This window comes from Puma concolor, chromosome B3 (assembly GCF_028749965.1).
Source record: "Puma concolor isolate L17-30 chromosome B3, mPumCon1.1.hap2, whole genome shotgun sequence".
Taxonomy (NCBI): domain Eukaryota; kingdom Metazoa; phylum Chordata; class Mammalia; order Carnivora; family Felidae; genus Puma; species Puma concolor.
Genome location: NC_141672.1, coordinates 27,749,362 through 27,766,648, shown reverse-complemented (window position 1 = coordinate 27,766,648; position 17,287 = coordinate 27,749,362). Strand labels below are relative to the sequence as shown.

The following is a 17,287-nucleotide window of genomic DNA, read 5'->3' as shown; positions in this document are numbered from 1 at the left end:
ATAGTTACTGAGGTACTTGCCTTGTGGCCCTTCACCTTCTCTACTTTGAGACCTTGGGGTTTACTCTGAGATTCGTAGAAATGGGTTCCTAGGTTTCCTAGGTCATTACAATGTATTCTGAAGATGGGATATAGGTTCCTTGTGATAATGCTGGAATCGTTTGCCTATTTAAAGACCACTTATCTGGAACATAGCCAGGCTCCAGGAAAAAAAATACAAAGGGCCATTGAGAAGCTGCCACAGGTGTTCAAAATCCATGTCTAATATGTTTACTGGGAGAATCCCGTGGGCCCTCATCAAATTCCTTATACTTTCCATTTTGTGGATGTTCATAAAGGACAGGTAATTTCAATATTTGAAGTGACCTAGAACCATGTACTTCAGTTTCCTTCATGGACTGGATGGTTAGGGAGCTCTTCCATGGTTATGCTGGTAGGTCTTATTTCTGACATAGGTAATTAAAATGACAAGCGACTCCTGTAGTGAATACACTTCAGTTATCTGGAAGTGGGGTGGGCAAACCGTGAAGGACCAGATAATATTTCAGACTTTGTGGGATATATGTGGTCATTATAGCAGTCTTCTTTAAAAATATAAAAACCATTTTTAGTGAGGAACCGTACAAAAACAGGTTGCTCCTCGGGTTTGACCCCTCCTGTTGTTTGTAGTGTGTAGTTTGTTGACCTCTGTTAGAGAACATGGCTGCCAGTAGAACCTTCTGTGTTGTAGTTACTGAGTATGTGAAATGCAGCTGGTCTGAGAAGAATTTTTAAATGTACTTACTTTTAATTCATTTAAATTTAAATAGTCCTATATGCCTAGTGGCTACCATATTGGACGGCGTGTCTAGAAAATTCACTTTGGAATGAATAAAGCCTTATCATGCTTTAAATTTTTTAGATTGCTTTGTTTGTATTCCTATTTAACCATCTATTAATAGGGAGTTTTCTGCTCATACTTTTTATTTTCCCCTTCTCCAGCTGACTCCATTTCCATAATAAAATCTGGTGGAAAGATTTTCCAGAAGAGCTTCCTGTTCTGACCATACTTTCTCTCCTCATTTCAGTGAGGCTGAACTGGAGGAGGTGTTGACTTTTTATACCCAAAAAAACAAGTCTGCAAGTGTCTTCCTGGGGACTCACTCAAAAAGTTCTAAAAACAGCAACAGTTATTCTGATAGCAGGGCAAAGGGTGGTAAGTATGATGGTTAATTAATGAAAAATAAGAAGAACGAGTGAAAAAATGAGATCTGCAAAGGAGAGCCAAGAATAATGTGCTGCCTAAACACTGACAGACTCCAAGATGGTGAAATTTTGCAGTGGGGAATGGGGGGTGAGGAGGCATTACATTTTTGTCCTCAAAGCAGAAGAGGGACCTGGTCTGATTTTTTTTTTTTTTTCATGAAAATTAATAGCAGAGAGCTTTTCAAGAGAAACTTATAATTGCTAAGATTTAGTGAGTGCTCATATTACTATAATCTGTTGGATGTGATCTGACTTTTATTTTCAAAAAACCATATGAAGTGGGTGCTATTTTTCAACTTCTTGACAAATGAGAAAACAGAAGCTGAAAGAGACTGAGTAACTTGCTTAAAGGTACCTTTTACGGTGCAGTGGGACAAGAATTTGAACTTTCGTCTGCCCGGCTGAAAGCTTGTGCTCTTAATCTGTGCTCTTCTGTCTTTCCTAATGGTTATTTCCCACTCTTGTTACACTTTTTGCTTCCTCTAGCTCATCAGCAATGGCATTTGAGATAGAAGGATTTTTTGTCGTGTGCGACTGTTCTGTACCTGATGGGATGTCTAATAACCTTAATCCCACATCCTAAATGCTATTAGCTTTCTTCAGTCACTGTGATAACCCAGAAAGTTCCCATCCATTTCTAAAAGAGCTCACTGCTAGGGAATTCCATGATTGGGGATTTTGGAATTCATGTGGACCGAACTATCTAGCTCGTGTCATGTGATAAAGAAAAAAAAAATAGCAATGATGTTCTGTTATAAATAAAGCTCTGCACCTTAAAGTAAGATCCATTTAAAATCTAGGTGGAAATGTAAGACGAAGGAAATCTACACCAATTCCTGTCAGTGCTAAGCACTAGATTAAAAGACAGAGACTCGTTCCCTGCTGTTAAGACGACCACAGTCTACGGTGGAAATAACCGGGATAATCGGTCATTTCTAATGTAGAGTGAGTGTTCCCAAAGAAACAGTGTTAATGTTTTAACAACTATTTTGGTTCAGAGGCTAGTCTGCAAAAGCCTATTTATATTGAGCTCACTGTATAATGGAACGATATTTCTAGAAGTCCCCAGCCCAGCCCTCTTCTTTGAGCTTTTCTAGCTTATCTAAGTTCTAAAGCTAGTTTATTCATCTGTTCTTCATTCCTTCTACACATTTTTCCCGACCACCTGCTGTGTGTCAGACATTGTGATAGTTGCTAGGTGTCTGTCCAGTGATCAGACTGCCATGGTACGTTGACTACATAAGGTTTATTGTCTAGTGGATGGAGTTGGGTGAGTACATGTAGGAAGAAGGCTGGTGGAAGCTTTGAAAAGCTCCTCCTAGAACAATGTTGAGAAAGGGAGTCTGAAGAGGCCGAGGAGTCCCTGTAATGAGTTGGGGTAGAGAAAAGTGTGTTAACCTGGGGAGCTGAGGGCCTACACTGGCATTCAGTAGTAACTTCTCCCCTGACAGTAGTGGGGAAGCCCTAACAGCATGTTCTCTACGGTGTCTATTTGTACAAATGGGCCCCTGGAAATTCTGGGGTTCATGTGTTAAGGACTGTCTCTACATAAGAAGATCTGTCCCTATCAAGAATAACGAGAGAGGCAGTAGGAAGGCCTCCATCAAGGAAACAACATGATGACATCTGATAGTATCCAGACTGATTACAAACATGAACAAACACACGTGTGACAGTGTTACCGCTGCTGGTGGTGATAGGCAGCAAATAATTCATATGTCCTTATTCTTTCATTCTGAAAGATGATCTGCAAAATGGCCTCTCAAGCTTTTATATGAATTAGCCCTTGAGAAAGATTTTGGAATATTTCCCCAAGTACATGGTTAGCCCCAGCTGTCCTGTTTCAAAATTCTGTGGTAGAAAAAAAAAAGGTTTATTAGAGTGGAGATTTATTTAATAGAGTGATTTTGTCATTGAACATACTGATCACCCTATGTCAAGTGAGCTCACTCAGCTTGCTCAAGTAAAACCAAGGAGTTTTCTTTAAGATACAGAGCTATTGTAGTTTCCAGGTATCATGCCCACAGATACGGGGGCTGTTCTTTCTGTCTCTTGGTAGTTGCCTTGCTCCGTATGTATGATGACTTCTTTGCTCCAGTGCGTACCGCCAGCCAGCTTGGTTTTTTAGTTTCCCTAGTTTGAATTCCTGGCAGAGGCATCTGACTGCTCATACCTTCCCCACCCGCTCCGCCTCCCCCCCCCCCCCCCCCCCCGGAAGGCATGTCCTAGCTTGTTAGCATCCATGGATGGCTGCCCTGGGTTTAAGTATCTTTCCCTGGTTTGGTTAGCTGGAGCTTGGGGTTGGGGATGGTTGGGAATCTTTTGGTTGGTTGCCCCCTCAGCAGGACTATGGATGTGGCCGGCTTTGGGAAAGTGTGGCGACATGTGCAGTTTTCCCTGGGATTGATTATTTAGTTGTGTTATATTTCAGAAACACAGTTATATAGAAAGCATTTGATCAGGATTTATTTTCTGTTTCAGATCACCATGAGACAATGGAAGAAGTGAAAATAAAGCAACCCAAACAGCAGCAGGCAACAGAAATTCACTCTGATAAATTATCTCGTGAGTGACTTCAAACCTACATAGATTTGCCGCTCTCTGATCAATCCCTAAAAGAGGAGAAAAAGAGTCGTGAGATAGCTAATGAGGCTAAAGCATGAGGCATTACCCCACAGAAGTTCTTTTGTGCGTTCTTTGTCTTATTAGAATGTCCTCGTATTTATTGATAACCTGTTTTCCTTCTGAAGAACTTTTCATTTTCTTAATGTTTAGAAATTCGGAGCACTCCCCCCCCCGCTCCCCCCCCTCCCCCGCCCCTGAAGGGTGAAAGGCAGAGGGAGAGGAGTTAGCTGTCACTACCAGAAACTTTGTCCTAATGCCTTAGCATGTGCAAAATGCCTGCTCTGGTTGATGGAGGCGGTCTCGACTCCAGCTTTTCGAAAGGACTAAAAATAAACTGTTTCTGTTGCCAGGTTGTCTCGGTAGGCAAAATTCACTAAGTTCATGATGAACACTCATTAAAGTCTCTATCTTTCATGATTTCTGTTTTACACTAAGATTATTTTGATGTTTAAAAATGCTTACTTCATGTTGTATAGAGGTTATGTCAGTTTTTCCTAAAATGATCTGTTTTGTTTTGTTTTTGTTTTAATAGGACTTACCACTTCAGCAGAACAAGAGGCTAAATTAGTCTATACCAATTCTTCCTCTGCTTCTTTCTCTGGTCCTGCTGCTACTCTTCTGCAGAAAATTCCCAATACCCACTTGTCATCTATTGTTACAACCTCTGACCTCTCACCGGGGCCTGGCCATCATTCTTCTTTATGTCAGATTCCTCCAGCTATCCCCAGCATGTCTCACCAGCCAACAATTGTACTGAGCACAGTCCCTGACAGTGCTTCTCCCTTCGTGCATCCTGGGACACAGAACGTACCAAGCCCGGCTGGCCTGCCCCGCTGTCGATCAGGCAGTTACACCATTGGCCCCTTTTCCTCTTTCCAAAGTGCTGCACACATCTATAGCCAGAAACTGTCTCGTCCCTCTTCAGCAAAGGCAGGTGAGTGAGAAAATGAAAGGCAGCGTGCAATGTTAGCTCCTCCCCAGCCCCAATAAGGAAAAACAACAAAAACAAAAACAACGCATTCTCTTCCCTTTGCCTTTCTTTTGAAAGGCAAAGGGACACACACATTGTTCTGATGAGACTAAGGAAGTCTTGCATTTGGTCCAGTAGTGTTCATTCAGTTACAAAATGAAACAGGGCTTCTTTGAGGTGCTGGGGATACAGAGATGAATAAGACTGTTCTATATAGCAGCAGCTTATAGTCTAGTCAGGAGATTTTCCATCCCAGATCATCCTAGACCTGCAAGCGTGCTATATGCATTCTTTCTGATTCGGATAGTTATTTTTCAGTGTATTAAAATTTTTTTTAACGTTTATTGATTATCGAGAGACAGAGAGAGACAGAGCATGAGCATGGGAGGGGCAGAGAGAGGGGGAGACAGAATTTGAAGCAGGCTCCAGGCTCTGAGCTGTCAGCACAGAGCCCGACGCGGGGCTCAAACTCATGAACTGCCAGATCATGACCTAAGTCAAAGTTGGATGCTTAACCAACTGAGCCACCCAGGCACCCCTTTTCAGTGTATTTAAAGTCAAGTGTGGGGGCGCCTGGGTGGCACAGTCAGTTAAGCGTCCAACTTCAGCCAGGTCACGATCTCGCGGTCCGTGAGTTCGAGCCCCGCGTCAGGCTCTGGGCGGATGGCTCAGAGCCTGGAGCCTGTTTCCGATTCTGTGTCTCCCTCTCTCTCTGCCCCTCCCCCGTTCATGCTCTGTCTCTCTCTGTCCCAAAAATAAATAAACGTTGAAAAAAAAAAAAAAAAAAGTCAAGTGTGACCAGAATAAAATAACCAAAGAATTCTTAAAATAAGGTATCTAACTCTAAATGAAGTAGGTGGACTCATATTACCAGTCAAGTTTTCCCCCCATTTTTAATAATAGTTTCATTGAGATATAATTCATATACTATAAAATTCACCACTTGAAAGTGTGCAACTCAGTGGTTTTTAGTATATTTACATAGTTGTGCAACCAACACCACTGTCTTGTTTTAGAACATTTTCATTATCCCCAAAGAGATCCCCTACCTATTTGCAGTCTCTGCCCGTTTCCTCCTCCCCCCAGCCCTGGCAACCACTGAACTACTTTCTGTCTCTATGGATTTGCCTATTCTGGGCATTTTATAGAAGTGGAATCGTACAGTTAGTGGTGTTTTGTGAATGGCTTATTTCACTTATAATGTTTTCAGGGTTCATTCACATTGTAGCATGTATCAATACTTCGTTGCTTTGTAGAAAGGTAGGCTGAAGAGTATTCCATCGGGCGGATATACCTTACCTTGTTCATTTATTTATCAGTTGATGGACGTCTGGGTTGTTTTCCCTTATGGGCTATTATGAATATTGCTGCTGTGAACGTTTGTGTACAAGTTTTTGTGTGAACCCATGTTTTCATTTCTCTTGGGTGTATAGTGGAATCACTGGGTCATACAGTGACTTTATGCTTCCTTTTATTGAGCAACTACCAAACTTTTCAAAGTGACCACTATCTTGCTGCCAACAGTGCAGGAAAGTTCCAATTTCTCCCCTCCTTGCTATCACTAAAACTATTGTCTGTCTTTTTTGACCCACTATTCTAGTTGGTTTGAAGTAAGTAGTGTCTCATATTTGTGATTATCATTTGCATTTCCCTAATGACTAATGACGTGATGATGAACATCTTTTCATGGGCCTATGGGCCATCAGTATTCTTTGGATAACTATTCAAATTCTTTGCCCATTTTTAAATTGGGGCATTTGTTTTTTATTGTTATGTTCTTTATGTATTCTGGATACAAGTCCTTTGTCAGATACATGGTTTTGAAACATTTTCTCCCATTCTGTTGGTCATCCTTTCATTGTTTTGAAGCACAAAAGTTTTTAATTTTGATGAAGTCTAATACACCTATTTTTCTTTTGTGCTTATGTTTTGGTATCATATCTGAAAAACTATTGCCTAAACTAAGGTCACAAAGTTTTATATGTATGTTTTTTTTTCTAAGAATTTTATAGTTTAGACTCTTTCATTTAGGTCTTTTTTCATTTAGGTCTTCTTTAATTTTTGTGTATGATGCAGCATAAGGGTCTAACTGTATTCTTTTGCATATGTATATTTAGTTGTCCCAGCACCGTTTGTTGAAACAGAGTGTTATTTCCCTTTGAATTGCCTTGACATCCTTGTCAAAAGTCATTTAATCGTAAATGTAAGGGTTTCTTTCTGGTGTCTCAGTTCTATTACACTGCTCTATATGTCTGTCTTATGCCAGTACCAGATTGCCTTGTTTATGTAGCATTGTAGTCAGTTTTGAAATCAACAAGAGTGATTCTTCCAACTTTGTTGCTTTCTTCCATATTGTTTAGACTATTCTGGATCCCTTGCATTTTCATACGAACTTTAGGATCAGCTTGTCAATTTCTGCAAAAATAAGCAGATGGGATTTGGATAGGATTGTGTTGAATCTGTAGATTAGTTTGGGAAATACCTTACTACTGGTCAAGTTTTTAAACACTTTAGTAATATCCATGTTAATATGAGTTACAGCTAAGCTATGTTTTGCAAGTAGTCAATTTATATTTCTTAATTAGTATCTGATTTCAAATGAAATGGATATTGTAATATGCAGCTTGAATCAGAGATCAAATGTCTACTAAGTCATAATTATGAATACGTGCATGTATGTGTGTCTGTGCTAATTCTGAGTGGTTATTTTTGTGATTTAATCTTCTAAGATCAATAATAATAGTAATAATAATGTCTGGTTTGAACTGTTTTCTCCCATTTGAGAGAAATTCAGCAAAATTAGTGTCTCCAATACTCTGTATTATCAAAACTTAAAACAAAACAAAACAAAACAAAAAAAACCTTCCTTTTTTACACTTTTCCCAGAGAGGGATAGGGAACAGAAGGAGCTAGTCAGTTCAAAAATATTTTTCAATTTCTGTTGTGATTTATACTTTGACTCATGGATTGTTTATAAGTATATTGTTTAATTTTCAGATAGTTGGCATTCTCTACTTCTTGTAATTGGCTTTTAGCTTATTTCCACAGTGGTCAGAGAACATTCTGAATGGCTTAAAGTAGTAGTAGACAACAATATAGTAAATGACAATAACAGCCTGGAAGTGATTCGAGTTAAATTTTTCTGTGGTTATTGAATAGTTTGGGAATGAGATTAAGATATTATTTAACTTTAGTCTTTTTAAAGATAAATATACAGTATGAAATTTCAAAGGTCACCACTAAAAGAGTAAAACTATGGAAATTCTAAACCTATGGGAAGAAGAAAAATGGATTGAGCAAGCAGCTTAGAAAAAGCAAGAGAAATGAAACTTAAAAGATGGTAAACCAAGTCCCAATATGTCAAGAATCAAATAAATATAAATTTGATTGGGTTGGACTTGTTAGAAGAGTGTCATATTGAACTTCCTAAAAATCCAACTCTATTCTGTTTACCAGAAAGATACACTTAAAGATAAGAAGAACAAGGAGTGGTTGAAAGTAAAAGGATGAAGAACAAAATGCCATGTAAATACCAACCAGAAGAAACGTGGTGTAGCTATATTATATATGCTAAAATAGACTTTAAGATAAAAAGTTTCTTGGGGCACCCGGGTGTCTCAGTCGGTTAAGCATCTGACTCTTGGTTTCGGCTCAGATCATGATCTCATGGTTTGTGAGTTTGAGCCCCATGACGGGCTCTGCACTGACAGCACGGAGCCTGCTTGGGAATCTCCCTCTCCCCTCTTTCTGCCTCTCTCCCGAAAGAAACATTTTATTTTCTATTATTTTATTTTTTAAATGTTTATTTTTGAGAGAGAGAAAGAGAGACAGAGCACCAGCAGGGGAGGGGCAGAGAGAGAGGGAGACACAGAATCGGAAGCAGGCTCCAGGCTCCGAGCTGTCAGCACAGAGACTAACGTGGGGCTCGAGCTCACAAAATGCGAGTCATGACCTGCGCTGAAGTTAGTCGCTTAACCGACTGCGCCACCAAGGCGCCCTTCAAAATAAACATTTTAAAAAAAGATATACAGGGGCGCCTGGGTGGCACAGTCGGTTAAGCGTCCGACTTCAGCCAGGTCACGATCTCGCGGTCCGGGAGTTCGAGCCCCGCGTCGGGCTCTGGGCTGATGGCTCAGAGCCTGGAGCCTGTTTCCGATTCTGTGTCTCCCTCTCTCTCTGCCCCTCCCCCGTTCATGCTCTGTCTCTCTCTGTCCCAAAAATGAATAAACGTTGAAAAAAAAAATAAAAAAAATAAAAAAAAAAAGATATACAATTTTCTTATAGATACAGAGAGTAGTTACATAAGACAGAAGGCAAAGGTTTATTTAGTTCAGCTGAAAGGCAAAACAGTTCTAAATGCCCTTAATAAAATAACATCTAAATATATTAAAAAGATTGATACATGAGGAATCTACAAATCCCCTTGTCTCAGTGGGAGATTTCCGTGCTTCTATCAGTTACTAATAGACTAAACAGATTTTTTTAAATCAGCATTTGATTTTGAAAAGCATTTAAACAAGTTGATAAACTTTGTCAATTGATCATACATAGGACTGTGTACCCAATAATTAGAGAAAACACCTTCTAAAGAACATATAATATATTCATAAAGCCAGTCATGTCCTACATTATAAAATAAGACAAAATTCACAGAATTGGTATCACAGAGCCACATTCTCTGTCTACATTGCAGTTAAATTGAATGGTGATAACAAAAAGATACAATATATAACAAATCCTTAAATTTAAGAGTCAAACACCAGGTATTGCATGGAAGTGTTGAATCAATATATTGTATACCTGAACTGGAGTTTAGTTAACTGGAGTTAACATAAAAACTTAAAAAAAAAAATTAAAAGTGTCGAAGAAGAAATCATAGTGGAGGTAAATGTCAAAGTATTAGAACTGAATGGTAATCAGAAAATTGTGTGTCCATATTTGTGGAGGGCAACGAAAGGCAGTGTTTAGAGGGAAATTTACTGCCTTAAAACTTATGTTTGGGGGCACCTGGGTGGCGCAGTCGGTTAAGCGTCCGACTTCAGCCAGGTCACGATCTCGCGGTCCGTGAGTTCGAGCCCCGCGTCGGGCTCTGGGCTGATGGCTCGGAGCCTGGAGCCTGTTTCCGATTCTGTGTCTCCCTCTCTCTCTGCCCCTTCCCCGTTCATGCTCTGTCTCTCTCTGTCCCAAAAATAAATAAAAACGTTGAAGAAAAAAAAAAATTAAAAAAAACAAAAAAAACTTATATTTGAAAAGAAGAAAGGCTGAAAATTAATGTGCTAAATATTTAATTTTAGACATTATAAAGAGAACATCATAAATCTAAATAAAAAATAATAAAGATAAGGGCAAAAATCACAGAATTCAGAAATAAAGCACAGTAGAGAATATCGAAGCCAAAAGTTCTTTGAAACCTTAAGAAGATGGACAGACTTCTGGTGAGATTGATAAAGAAAAGACAGAAGACATGGGTAAATAATATAAGGAATGGAAAAACGACAGAATGTACATATATTGCATTGGTGACAAAAAGAATACTGTTTTATTCCAATAAAATTGAAAACATACAAAATGGACAAACACAAAGATGTAACTTATGTAAAATTGACTAAAAGATGAAGAAAGCCTCAACAGCCCTGTAAGTATCAAGATAATTGAAACAATAGTTAAAAAAATTCTCACAAAGAAAATTTGAGGCCCAGGTAATTTCTTTTTTTTTTTTTTTTTCAACGTTTATTTTTTTGGGATAGAGAGAGACAGAGCATGAACGGGGGAGGGGCAGAGAGAGAGGGAGACACAGAATCGGAAACAGGCTCCAGGCTCTGAGCCATCAGCCCAGAGCCCGACGCGGGGCTCGAACTCCCGGACCGCGAGATCGTGACCTGGCTGAAGTCGGACGCTTAACCGACTGCGCCACCCAGGCGCCCCGAGGCCCAGGTAATTTCATAAGTAAGTTCTAATAATCTTTCAAGGGGCAGATAATTCCAGTCTTCAGCTCTTCTCGAGAATGAGAAAAGAAACAGTCATCCTCAGTTCATTCTGTATGCCTAGTTTAACCTTAATAACAAAAACCAGTTGGGGATGGGGGGGTGGAAATTGTAGACAAGCTTCATTTATGAACATACATGCAAAAATTCTAATCAAAATGTAAGCTAGCCAAATCCAGCAACATATGAAAGAGACAGGACACCATAAACAAGCTTAGCTAAGGAACAACAGGAAAATCTAAGAACTGCAGTAGAAAATCTATAAATGACATTTGCATCAACAAATTAAAGGAGGAGAACCATATTCATCTTAGTAGATGCAGAAAAAGAATTTGATAAAATTCTCCACTCATTTGTGATAAAACTCTCAGCATACTAGGAAGAGAAGAAAACTCTCTTGAGCTGAAAAAGGCTATCTGCCAAAACTCTACAAGAGGTATCAGTGTAGGGGTGCATGGGTGGTTCAGTCGGTTGAGCATCTGACTCTTAGTTTCAGCTAGGATCATGATCCCAGGGTCGTGGGATCAAGCCCCACATCGGGCTTTGTGCTGAGCATGGAGCCTGCTTGGGATTCTCTTTCTCCCTCTGCTCTGCTCATGTGAGTGCTCGTAAAAAAAAAAAAAAAAAAAGTATCAGCGTAAATGGGGAAATGTTGAAAGAATTCTTTTTAATGTTAAGAGCCATAAAAGAATGCCCACCAACGTTGCTTCTATTTAATGGTTTACCAGAACCAGCATAGTAAGATAAGGAAAAGAAATTAAAAGCATAAGGATCAAAAAGGAGGAAATAAAGTTTATTCGCAAACTAGTCTATGTCTACATAGGAAGTGGAAAATAATCAACAGATACATTTTAGAAATAATTATTTTAGCAGTATGATGGCTATAAGATCAATATTAAAAATCAATAGCTTGGGGCGCCTGGGTGGCGCAGTCGGTTAAGCGTCCGACTTCAACCAGGTCACGATCTCGCGGTCCGTGAGTTCGAGCCCCGCGTCGGGCTCTGGGCTGATGGCTCAGAGCCTGGAGCCTGTTTCCGATTCTGTGTCTCCCTCTCTCTCTGCCCCTCGCCCGTTCATGCTCTGTCTTTCTCTGTCCCAAAAATAAATAAACGTTGAAAAAAAAAAATCAATAGCTTTATCTATATATTAGCAACAAAGAGCTAGAAAGCATGTTTTTGAGGGGTGCCTGGGTGGCTCAGTCAGTTGAGACTCTGACTCTTGATTTCAGCCCAGGTCATGATCCCAGGGTTGTAGGATCGACCTCTGCGTTGGGGTTTTGCATTGAGTGTGGAGCCTGCTTAAGATTCTCATTCATTCTCTCCCTCTCTCTCTCCCTCTCCCTCTCCCTCTCTCCCCATCTCTCCCTCTCTCCCTTTCCCTTCTCCCACTCTCTAAAGGAAAATTTTTTAAAAAAGCAAGTCTTTTTTGTATTGTGGTTAAATGTATATATAATTTGCCATTTTAACTATTTTTTAATATTTTTTAAATGTTTATTTATTTTTGAGACCGAGAGAGAGAGAGAGAGAGAGTACGAGCAGGGGAGGGGCAGAGAGAGAGGGAGACACAGCATCCAAAGCAGGCTCCAAACTCTGAGCTGTCAGCACAGAGCCCAACATGGGGCTTGAACTCATGAACCATGAGATCATGACCTGAGCCAAAGACCAGACACTTAACTGACTGAGCCACCCAGGGGCCCTCCCTTTTGACTATTTTTAAGTATATGGTTCAGTGGCATTAAATATATTCACATTGTTGTGTAATTGTCACCACCAAGACAACAATACATTTAGGAATACATTTCGGAAAGAAAGGAAATTTCGTAAGGCTTTTTGTGAGACATTAGAGAAAACCTAAATAAAATAGATTAAATAGACTATGTGCATGGATGGAAAGAGTCAGTGTCATAAATATTTCCATTCTCATCAGATTGGTTCCTAGATTCAATACATTTCCAACCCAAACCTCAACAGGTGTGTTGGTATACTTGACAAGCCCATTCTCAATGGCAAGAATAGAGAGAACCTATGAAGGAAGAAAAATAAGGTGGAGGAACACCTTATTATGACTTATATAAAGGTCTGATAATTAAAACAGTGTAGTATTGGCAAAGGTATAGGCAGATGGACTAACGGAACAGAGTAGGAAGTTAGAGACAGTCACACAGATAGATGGAACTTTGATACATGACCAAGATGGCATTGTACATAGGGGAAAGGGAGGGGTTTCTCAATATGTGGTGCTGGGATAATTGGTTAATAATACAGGAAAAAAATGAAATTAGGTCACTGAGTCATACTATGTGTAAAATCAATTTCAGATGCAAAACTTAAAACTTCTAGGACAAAATAAAGGAGACCATCTTTAAGATCGTATGATACGAAACAAGTGAAAACATAAACAAAACTCCCATAAATTAATAAGAAATAGAGAACCCAAATGGAAAAATGATCAGTGGGATCAGAAAAGAGGTAACACATGCTTGGCATCATTATCAATCAGTGAATGTAAGTGGAGACTACAGTGAGAGATTTTTCACCCCCTTGGAAGTGGGAAGAATCAAGATATTTCATAATACTAAGTGTCGGAGGGGATGTGGATCAATAGGAACTCTCATATTTTGTTTGTGGGAATGTAAAAAATGCCACTTTGGCATGATCACATAAGCTTGGAAATATACATACTCTGTGATTCAACAATCCCATTCTTAGGCATATGCATAAAAGAGGTTCTTCCACATGTGCACCAGGAAATGTTTTCAAGAGTGATCATCGCTGCACTGATAATAGCAAATAGCAAATAATAGCAATAAGCTTGAAATAACCAAAATACCCATTGATGGGAAATAGAAAAAGAAGTTGTGGTGTGTTTGCAAAATGGATTGCCAAGCAGCAGATAAGTTAAGGAATGTTAGCTATACCTCACGAAGATGAATCTTGAAAGTATGGTATTGCATGACAAGAGCAAATCCTAGGAAACTACGATAGTAAGATACCACTTGCGTAGAGCACAAAACCAAGCAAAATTATCTAGTATTTTATTTAAGTATGCATACACAAACCCCACAAATACATAATTAGAGATACTTCTAAAAAGGAAGGGAATGAATGGTAAGGGGAGGGAGGTAAGGGATGTCTCAAGGGAGCCCAGGCTTGTTGCACATTAATTGGTAATGTGGTTTTGAGTTGGATAGTAAGTTCACAGCATTCATTATAGTATTCTTTATAACAACACATCTGTTATAAATAATATTTTCTATATCTCACAATAAAGTCAACATGGAAAAGTTACAGATTTTGTAAAGCAGATTGTGTATACCAAGTGATCCCAGTTATATAAGGACAGAAAGGAAACACATGATAGTGTTTCTTCTTTCCTGGGTTTAAAATTTTTTCCGGTGAGATGTGTGGCTTCCATCATAGAGAAAATAAGAACCTTGATTTTATGTTAAATAATTTCTTTTTACCAGAATTTCAGTGCCCCCAGATAATAGAACTCTGGGATATTACAGTTGGAAAAAGAGCATTTAAATCTGAAAGGAAAATGAGTCACTTGAAATTCTAAGAGTACTGCTGTTTTTATATCTAAATACACTGTTTTGCTTTTTTCTGTTTTCCCTTTTGAGCTTGGTAAGAAGGACTGTGGCTAATTTGGCAGTAGCTGTTACAGACAACCGACCAGAAGAGTCACATAACAAGAAATAATGAGTTTTAAAACTACATTTTTTATTCATTATGATTAGTAAATTCTAGGAGTGGTTGTTCCCCACTGCCCGTGATGAAATCTTGTGTGTGTGAAGCTTTCATAATAAACAAAAACATAGTTAATAAATGCTTGTAACAACTTGGCGGTAAGAAGAGTTTCTTGCGCATGGTAAGGATTTAGTTTTATTCGTGTGAGCATTCAAAGATGGTTTATTGCTCTTTAAGTTGTCAAGATCCTTGGGATTCAGTCAAGTATCTGTTGGCTGACATTTATTTGTCATCACCCTAAGTTTTTCAGGGCTTTTGTCCGAAGTGGATAAAAACTTTTCTCTCTCTCTCTCTTTTTTTTTTTTTTTAGCAGGGTCATGCCATCCAAACAAGCTGCATTTGGGAGTGGCTAAAACACAAAAAGAGGGAGAAGATGATTCTCCATCCAGCAAACGGTACAACCCAAGTATGGTTACGGCCGAGCTCCAGCGGCTGGCTGAGAAGCAGGCGGCCAGGCAGTATTCCCCATCCACCCACATCAGTCTCCTCACCCAGCAGGTACGGACAGTTGGGGGACCGAAGAGCTCTTTGGTTCCGAGGATTGTATCAACAACAGGGCGCTCTGTCCTTCCCTGTCTTTGCTCGTCTCCCATATGCTGATGCCTGTTGAAGGAGGATGCGTTGGTGTGAGCTGAAGAGTGAAAGTGTTCTCTTCATCTGTAAAGAAAATAAGCTTCTGTTACAGGTATTCCACAGTTAAGTCTGCTGCTAGCTCTGATGTCCTCATTTCATGGATAAACAGACTTGAACGTTCAGCTGTCAAATACACATTTAAAGGATCTTTAAAAATAACTTCTTTCTTTGGTACGATTTTCCAGTGAGTTCTAGTCTTGTAAATCTTTTTACCAGAATGCCGTAACATTACCTTTTACTTTTTTTTCTTTCTTTTTTTTTTTTTTTTCCAACTGTACCACCTTTCATCTCATGATCTCAGGACGTGTCCTGGGCACTGGTTAATAAAGTATTCCAGCACACCTTTAGTCAACACATATCATTCGCCCCATTTTACAGATGGGGGAGACTGAGGCTGGAAGAAGTGATATAATCAAGATCATTCAGAAAGCTGAATAGATGGAAGTAGATACCAGAATTGTGACCTTAAGCTATATGTATGATAATAAGCTTATAACACAATAAAGTTAGATGAAACTTTCACAGGAACTTTGGGATTGTTTTTGCCCTCCCCGCTGATTATTCCCATGGTATTTAACCAGAAGTGGAAGCCATATCTTCTCCCTTTCCTTAATGCAAAACGGTATCAAAGTCCTCCAAAGACATTATTATGATTTAACTCCACGGTAATATTTTGCTATCTCTCTGTTGCATCCGAGTCTTAATTAGTGGCAACTCTGTGATGATAATCAAGTCTAGAACAAAGTGAAGCTGAAAATTACTTCCACCACATGTTAAAAGTAGGCAACACACTGCTCCCTGGTGGCGCCCTGTTTCTCTGTATAAAATTGAGAACCAAAATTAAAGGTCAGGTTTAGCTTTACTTCAGCCTCATCCCAGTGTGTGAGGCTGTACTGAATTTTCTTTTAAAAATCCCTACTAGTTTGAAGGGATCAGATGAGGAGGCCTGATTTGAAATAGGAACACAGGATCCTACAAGGGCAGTGCGGAGACTTGACAGGCTGGCGAGTTAGATTTTAGTGTTGGAGCACTGGGAAGAGGGACTAGAATGTCATGACCATGGTCGAATGGGAAGGAACTTTGAAACGTGAAGTGGCTATGAGGAAGGGAGAGGGCCAATGATCCGCTACACGTTTTTTCACCGGGTCATTGACAAGAGTGTATGTTTCTACTTTATAAATGAGCAGCTAGAAGCACCAAGGCATTAGGGAATTTTCTTTGCAGTCACTAAGAAACATAGCCAATATTAGTGTTTACATATTTTCAACTTCTGTCATTTGGTAAGCTACGAAGCTTGCAAAATGGCAAGATTCTGATCCTGTGGACTCCAGGGTGATTGTATCCTAATTTGAAAATCATTTCCTTCAGTCCATTTTTCTTATCTAAGGAGAACTTCAGTGCCAGTGAATTCAAAGTCCATCAGACTCCTATTCGTAGGAATCTGAACCTGCCATTAGATGTCAGTCTTAACTTTTAAAGTCTGGTAAGAAGGTAGTTGGTGCTTGGTACAGTACTGAGGGAGGGGCCGTAGTTTGTAATAAGCAGGGTAGGGTGGGAGAAAGTGAACTACACTAGCCATCTGAAGATCTGTCTTCTGCCACTGACTAGCTGTGTGACCTCGGACAGTTGACTCAGCTTCTCTCAACCTCAGGGTCTTTATTTGTTGGGGAAAATGCAACAGGGTCCTGAGGATAGTATGCAAAAACTTCTTTGTAAAGTCTAAATGCCATGTATTTGGGAAATACTGGTATTTCAGCCATAAAAGGCTTCAAGTAATAAATTACTTTAAAAAAATTTTTTTTAATGTTTATTTTTGAAAGAGAGAGAGACAGACAGACATACAGAGCATGAGCCGGGGAGGGGCAGAAAGAGAGACAGAGACATAGAATCTGAAGCAGGCTTTAGGCTCTGAGCTGTCAGCCCAGAGCCCGACGTGGGGCTTGAACTCACAAGCTGTGAGATCATGACCTAAGTAGAAGTCGCATGCTTAACCGACTGAGCCACCCAGGCGCCCCAAGAATAAATGATTTTTAATTTGATTTCAAAAAGTTAAGTTTTTGGATAAAATGTACTATTACCAAA

At 39.5% G+C, this 17,287-nt stretch overlaps 1 protein-coding gene and 1 long non-coding RNA gene across 21 annotated transcripts in view; one reads left to right on the top strand and one right to left on the bottom strand.

Moving 5' to 3' along the window:
- TTLL5 (tubulin tyrosine ligase like 5) overlaps nucleotides 1-17,287 on the top strand; it is a 289,561-nt gene that overhangs the window by 115,696 nt on the left and 156,578 nt on the right. For 17 of the 20 annotated variants that reach the window (XR_015252163.1, XR_015252162.1, XM_086709211.1 and 14 more), the window contains 4 exons: nucleotides 1,067-1,194; nucleotides 3,726-3,809; nucleotides 4,402-4,803; nucleotides 14,883-15,070. Coding sequence is in view for 18 of the 20 variants with exons in the window: in XM_086709211.1 (XP_086565337.1) it covers nucleotides 1,067-1,194; nucleotides 3,726-3,809; nucleotides 4,402-4,803; nucleotides 14,883-15,070 (802 nt within the window). In the remaining 2 variants the exon portion in view is untranslated. The remainder of the gene's footprint in view (nucleotides 1-1,066; nucleotides 1,195-3,725; nucleotides 3,810-4,401; nucleotides 4,804-14,882; nucleotides 15,071-17,287) is intronic. The other 3 variants (XM_086709206.1, XM_086709214.1, XM_086709216.1) reach the window with 1 other exon arrangement.
- The window catches only part of LOC147579822 (uncharacterized), a 41,012-nt gene continuing 38,249 nt past the window's right edge, over nucleotides 14,525-17,287 (bottom strand). Inside the window, exon 2 of the long non-coding RNA XR_015252178.1 lies at nucleotides 14,525-15,229. This is a non-coding gene — a long non-coding RNA (uncharacterized LOC147579822). The remainder of the gene's footprint in view (nucleotides 15,230-17,287) is intronic.